This window comes from Myodes glareolus, chromosome 14, assembly GCF_982192425.1.
Source record: "Myodes glareolus chromosome 14, mMyoGla1.1, whole genome shotgun sequence".
NCBI classification, from domain to species: Eukaryota; Metazoa; Chordata; class Mammalia; order Rodentia; family Cricetidae; genus Myodes; species Myodes glareolus.
In genome coordinates this window covers 76708551-76715647 of record NC_142039.1, presented here as the reverse complement: position 1 = coordinate 76715647, position 7097 = coordinate 76708551, and the positions used below count along the sequence as shown (strand labels likewise).

Sequence of the window (7097 nt, the reverse complement as noted above, 5' to 3'; positions counted from 1 at the left end):
TGTGTAAAGTAATGCATGTGTCATTCAACTCAAACTTGCAGATGAATGCCAATGCAATCTCCAAATGCAAAAATCATCAGACAGTATCATGATATCCAGAGTGCCTTTGTCTTGAAAATCCGTTTCCTGTTTGTGGGTTACCCACCCTTAAGTTTCTTGTGCGAGCCAGTTGTGTTCTACCTTGACACAGGGAAACAGCATCCCAGGGTCTGTATTCTCACAGGATCCCTCTGTAACTGTGGACTAATGAAATACTAAGCTAGAACATACTCATTCCAGTCCATGGATAGCAAAACCTCTCACTCCAGTCTAAAGTAACTGTTCTGGATAGTTTTATGTCACAACTAGACCCATGCTAGAGTCATCACAGAGAAGGAAGCCTCAGTTGAGAAAATGCCTCCACAAGACTGGGCTGTAGGTAAGCCTATAAGGCGTTTTCTTAATTGGTGATTTATTTGGGGAGTGTCAAACCCATTATGCATGGGGCCATCTCTGGAGTGTTAATCCCGAGCCACATAAGAGAGCAGGCTGAGCCAGCCATAATGAGCAAGCCAACAAGCAGCACCCCTCCATGGCTTCTGCATCAGCTCCTGCCTCCAGGTCCCTGTTCTGCTTGAGTTCCTGTCCTGACTTCCTCTGATAAACTGTGAGGAGGAAGCACAAGCTGAATAAACCCCTCCTCCTCAAGTTCCTCTTGCCATGGTGTTTCATCACAGCCATAGTAACACTAACTAACAGCTTTATTAGGTAACCCGTTTTTGTGAGTCATCCATAAACAAAAAGCATCATGTACCATGTGATTCTCCAAGGAACAAAGGTTGGTTCTCTGACTTCCTCTGATAAGGTCCACACAGACTCCTGAGGCAGCCCACACCCACCCCTCCAGGACAGCTTTGACCGGATCTCAGTAGTGTCCCAGAACCTGGAGGCCCAATCCAGTCACCAGCATAGCCAATCAGAAGAAAGGCAATACTGACTTACCAGCTAGAAACTGTGTATTTAAGGCCCAAGTGAATCACAGCCGGTCAAGATCCTGTGACCTCAGCCAAGTCTTAAACTGAGTCTGTGGAAAGCACTGAGGCATCAGAAGTTTTCCTGGTAAGAGCACACCTCTTCTAAGACAGAATGGGAAGGGACAGGGAATGAGAAGATCCTTTGGGAGAATTGGGCAGGAATGAAACTATACATTTAGCATTTGCAGTTCTATTGTGTGGAGGTGGAAGTGGGTAGAAAAACAAAAGGGAAAAGCAGCCCCCCCCCAGGGTCAACTTGGCTTTGGTTCCCATAAAGTACAAGTCTGGGTCTTTCTACAGAGAGTCATTTAGTTGATCCTTGTGCTTCAGGTATAATTTCCTTCTCCTCATGAACCAACAGGGATCATCTTCTTGCACACTGCCCCTGGGGAAAAATGCAACATTCTTCATTGACATGTGTAGAAGGATTGGTAGAAGGATTGGCCCTCAGCAAGTCTTACAGTGAGTGCTGGCTAAGAAACACGTTAAGTCTTTACTTGAATCCTCACAGCGATCGCACCTTGTGTCCCACCTGGTTTTCAGTAGCTTTTCCCTGTGATCCTTTCATCACTGAAGTAGAGAATAAAGTATGTATTCACAAAGGTGGAACCAAGGGAATCATATTGATCCTCCCTATATTTTCGAGGAAGAACAGTTCAGAAAATTTTCATTCAAGAGGGGAGTTTTCATGACAAACCTATATAACGACTATTAGTTGGGGGCATGATCGTTGTTGGGCCACAACTCTTGGGGTTCCCTTATGGTTAGGATCGAATGCCACATAGGACAATCTTTGTGTCATACAACTCCATATTCTAAGTCCCCAGTTGTGCAACTTTTTAATTTTGAGGCGTGTGGGCATCCTTCTGAAAATAAAAGCTTGTACTACATAGGCTGTTTCTACTCCTAGAATTTGGACACATGCTTTGCATTTTGGTGGAGCATCTAAATACCTCCATGGTACCTTTATCCAAAAAAATTTATTAATTTCCAAAGTCTGTGAATAAATATTTAAAATAGCACTTCAGGTAATTTTATCCACCACAGATGTCTTTATCTCTCAGGAAGGAGTAAGAGGCATTTTAGAAGTGTTGTCATCCCAGCTTCATTTCTCCTCCTTGCTTTCCAGGTCTTGAGAGATGACTCATTTTGTCTTCCTGAACATCCTGTGCTGGGGAGTGGCCACAGTTGCTCCCTCATCTGATCACAGTTTGGATTCTGAATGGAAGGAGTGGAAGATAAACTACGGAAAAAACTACAGCCTGGTAAGTAATATAAACACTGTTCAGAGAGACCCCACAGAGAATGGTCCATGTTGTTGGGGTTTATGGGTGCGACAGAGGTCAGAGAGACCACCTCAAGAATTGCCCAAAGCCATGTACGGAGAGCACAAGGTGATCAGGATCTCTGTTCTTAGGTGTGTGGAGAATGGCTTCTGATGCAGTGTCCTGAGATCTGTCTCATGACTTCTAGTCACCGCGGGCAGTGAGTCCCCTTTGTCAGTTTGTGTAGCGGCTTTATTAGAAAGAAATGTTATCCACTATGTTTATTTCCAGGAGGAAGAAGGACAGAGGAGAACAGTATGGGAAGAAAATAGGAAAATGGTTCACCAGCACAATATGGAATATAACCAGGGGAAGAAAGGCTTCACCATGGAGCTGAATGCCTTTGGTGACACGGTGATTGGGATACGCATTGTTTCACACGGTGGTTTTTGTTAGTTTGTTTAATTTGTTTTGTTTTCAATTCGATATGTGAAGTCTTATGCTTTTTAATGATTTATGTTCTTTTCCTTGAAGACTGGTGAAGAATTCAGGAAAATGATGACTGATATTCCAGTCCAGACTCTTAGGAAAAAGAGAAGTATCCAGCAACGTAGGGTCAGTTATGTCCCTAAGTTTGTGGACTGGAGAAGGAGAGGCTACGTGACTCCTGTGAAGACACAGGTGTGACAGCGTCGCGTGCCTTTCTTCCTCAACTGCTGGGGAGACAGAATTGATATCTCTCTGTGCGGAGTGTGGGGTGACACTTTTAATATATATTTTTATTTTTGGAAGGTTTTTTGTGTTTGCGTTATGTATATAAACCATATCCATGACCATGATCTCCCTTTACCTAGTGGCCTCCCCAAAATCATCCTCCACACTTTATGTCCTATTTATTGTTAATAATAGCAATCAGACAACGTTTTGTCCTGTCCATATGTTCACGCATACACGAGCAAACTGTCAGCAGTCAGGTCCCCCAGAAGAATGAAAATCCCTCCCTGGCACCAATTACCTGCTAATAGTTCATTTGTTGACACAGTACTCAGCTGTCTGATTTCAAGTTGCTATTTGTTCGTTGATGACTGTCTTCTCTTCCAGGGTAGGTGTAATTCTTGTTGGGCTTTCTCTGTGGCTGGTGCCATAGAAGGACAGATGTTCCGGAAAACAGGCAGACTGGCCTCCCTGAGTCCTCAGAACCTCGTGGACTGTTCTAGACCTGAGGGCAATCTGGGCTGTTATAAAGGCAACACATACTATGCTTTAGAGTACGTGCAGTATAACGGAGGTCTGGAGTCTGAGGCAACGTATCCATACGAGGCAAAAGTAAGTGGATCTCCTACGCTACTGTCATTCCAGCCAGCTTCAGACAAGGGGCATCTGCAGAATGATCCAGTGTCTTCAGAACTCACATTGGAGGGTAGAATCTATGTACACCAGCAGTAGTTTCGTGAGAACGTCTGTCCTTGCACGGGTTTCTAATGTGGTGGTTTCCTTGTAGCTGTTCCCGTGCTATGCACACTGAGAATATGCAAACCACTCCACATTTAGTGGAGATTTCTCCCGGTGGTAATTTCTTACAGACTTAAAGACCTATGAGGTGTCACTGAAGACATGAGAGTTGATTTTCAGTTCCCAATCTCCCAGTAACATTTTACTTCCTGTGATGATTTATAACAGTCCAGACATGAGGATGCTCAGCTGCAAAGGGTAGGGTTGTGGTTCTGATGCATGTTCCCTAGTGGTGAGTGGAAGAAACTGAGCCTCTTCCCTCTTCACCTTTTAAAGGAAGGACGCTGCAGGTACTGTTCTGAACGTTCTGCTGCTAGAGTTACAGACTTTGTGCTTGTCTCAAAGAATGAGGAAGCCTTAATGCATGCTGTAGCAACGATCGGGCCCATCTCTGTTGGAATCGATGCTGGACATGAATCTTTCAAGTTGTATAGGGGAGGTAAGCAGGTGATCCTCAGTGTTTGTCAACCTATGACTCTCAACTCCTTTGGGGGTCAAACAGCCCTTTTACAGGGGTTGCATGTCAGACATGTTGCATACCAGACATTTACATTATGATTCACAACAGTAGCAAAATTACAGCTATGAAGTAGCAACAAAGATAATTTCATGCCTGCGGTCATTACTACATGACAAGCTATTAAAGTATCACAACATTAGGAAGGTTCTAGATGCTAATGAAGAATGCCCGTGAAACATGTGCTAGACGTCGAGCCCAGTTTTCTGTACATAACATTTGATGCTCATAATTAGGTCACTGGATTTCCGTGTATGATTATGTAATAATCATGTGTGTGGTTTTCATTCAACATGCCATTCCCATGTTTGTGAGCACGTTGTAATTTATAGCTGTTTTAAGCTTAATTATCAACCTTTTCCACTTGGTACACATTAACATATAGAAAGATTGCCTTTTAGAAACGAACTATGAAGAGTACCTTGGATTAAGTAACTTATGTTTAGTTATACTTTCTTGGACTTGTGTGCCGTTAGTGAAAATTCAAGGTGAGATGGCACCATATGCATGTAGGAAAGTGTGCATTATCAAAGCCATGTTCTTCATTTGTACTTCTTTGGCATTTGATGAGAACCTGTATCAGGAATCCTGTCCACAGTGGGTCCTAATTTTGCTTTTTGTTTGTTTGTTTGTTTCTCCACTAGAAAATGCCTTACTGACTGTTTTGGGCCATGGTCACTATTAGGTTCCTGGGGCCCCTCACTCCTTTGATCTTATTTTCAGGTATTTATTACGAGCCAAACTGCCGCAGTGATGTCATCAACCACTCTGTTCTGTTAATCGGCTATGGCTATGAAGGAAAAGAATCTGATGGCAGGAAATACTGGTTGATAAAAAACAGGTAGAAATTGCAAATATTATTTATATTTAAATTTCCAAATGGATTTTCTGTTTGGAGCCCGGATATGGATAAGAGTTTCCTTTCTTTCTTTTCTTTTTTTTTTTTTTGACCAATTGTATGTGTGCATGCAGTAAGTCTATTTGCATATGTTTGTGTACAACCAACGATGGTATCAGTTGTTTGCCTCGGCTGTCCTCCTTCATGGCAGATCTCACTGATCCTAGAGTTTACTGTTCAGTGTAGTTCCTCAGTCAGGCTGCTGTAGATATGTCCTCATGGGATTTCAGGCAAGCTGCACCACCAGGCTTTAGAACAATTATTATTTTCCCTCACAAAAGGGTGTTTGTGTGAGTTTATTCTACCTGTGAGTGGGTGCCCAGGGAGACCTGAAGAGGACATCAGACTCCCTCAGACTGTAGTCACAGCAGGTTGTGAGCAGACTGACGTGGTTGCTGGAAAAAGAACACAGCTACTGTGGAAAAGCCCCTTGCTGTTAGGCACAGATCCCTCTCCAGCACCCATGCTGGCTTCAAGTGGGATCCTGCACTTGAAGTATGGTCATTCCTAGTTTGTGGCCAGCTCTGGACTCTTTGAATTCTCTCTGTGAAGGGAACAACCAACTCATAGTGTGTGGTCACAGCATTCAGGTTCAGCCACTGGTTTCCTTGGGTGCTAATAGCATGTTTGTATCTGTGATTTTTCTAAAAGCGAGCATATTTGTTAGTTCTGTGCCACCTATGGGTGGAAAGATACCCTCCTTTTCCCATGCTGTGAGTTTCAGTCCTGTGCGAGGTATCTCTTGGTTTTCAGAAGTTGACTTTCTGCATTTTCTGATCGCTGTGTTAAGTAGGCTTCAGGGTCAGTGTTCAGAGAGGAGTTATTGAAACGAATCCACTGTCCTGTGTTCTTTGTCCTAAATGGGAAACGTGATTCTTTTCAGTCATGGTGAGAAATGGGGCATGGATGGCTATATGAAGATTGCCAGAGACAGGAACAACCACTGTGGAATTGCTACATATGCCATCTACCCCAGAGTGTGAGCTGCCTGAAGGTAACAAGGAAGGACTAGACTGGGGAAAGCCCGGAAGCAGGAGGCACATCCTCTTTAGCATGACTGATCTCTGCTGCATGGATACAACGCTGGAGTCACTGAAGAACACGTCTGTGATGTGTTTACTCCAGGCCGATGTGAGAGCTACTGTAACTGAAACTCTGAACTGATTTGTGTTTGATTCCTGCAAAAACTTGATTTTTTTAAATGACTGTACCAAATGATGTCATTAAGAAGGTTTAAGTTCAAATGTGTCTGTCTTCTTTCAGTTTTTATTGTTATGTCTTTTTTAAATTTTAAGTAATTCTTTTTAATATATGTCTTAGCTAAAAAATTATTACATCACCCCCTTTCTTCTTTCCTTTCTCCAGCTCCTCACATAGCCCCTCATTTCCTCTCAAACTGATGGTCTGGTTTTCTTTAATTTTATATATTTAAAATATATATTATAAAATATACTTACTATATTTTTAATATATTATTAAAACATTAAACATATTCTAACATATATTAAAATATGCAAAATATTCTATATTTTATATATACTAATATATTTAATATAATATACTTTGGTGTTTATATAATATATTTTATGTAATATATTACATATATTATATTATACATATATAAAATATATTATATATAATAAAACCTGGAGAATTCAGTTTTGTTGTTTATTTGCACATGACTTCAGGACTGTTTACTTTGCATTGGGTAGGGATTTGTCCTGGGAGAGTCTCTGGGAGAGCTTGTTCTCCTCTTGGCTTTCACAACTCCTGCACTTACGACCCAGGGAACACTGTGGAAGGTAGGGCAGAAAGACTAAAAGGCAGAGGGTTATGAAGTCTGTGATGAGACTGTGTCTCCTAGAAATGACTCATTAAATCATACATGAACA

The 7097-nt window shown here is 42.0% G+C and overlaps 1 protein-coding gene across 1 annotated transcript; it reads left to right on the top strand.

Moving 5' to 3' along the window:
- Positions 1–2152: 2152 nt before the first annotated feature.
- On the top strand, positions 2153–6597 carry LOC125408889 (cathepsin 8-like). The gene is made up of 7 exons (XM_048447553.3): positions 2153–2278; positions 2570–2692; positions 2813–2959; positions 3380–3604; positions 4067–4229; positions 5031–5148; positions 6089–6597. The coding sequence occupies exons 1-7, from the start codon at positions 2153–2155 to the stop codon at positions 6186–6188; spliced, it is 1002 nt and encodes a 333-aa protein (XP_048303510.3). The 3' UTR covers positions 6189–6597.
- Positions 6598–7097: the final 500 nt, after the last annotated feature.

Excerpts from the sequence above, each read along its gene's own strand:
- LOC125408889 (XM_048447553.3), top strand. The coding sequence starts at position 2,153 with ATGACTCATTTTGTCTTCCTGAACATCCTGTGCTGGGGAGTGGCCACA. Across the intron at positions 4,230-5,030 it reads TTTCAAGTTGTATAGGGGAG|GTATTTATTACGAGCCAAAC; the intron begins GTAAGCAGGTGA and ends TCTTATTTTCAG. Across the intron at positions 5,149-6,088 it reads TACTGGTTGATAAAAAACAG|TCATGGTGAGAAATGGGGCA; the intron begins GTAGAAATTGCA and ends GATTCTTTTCAG.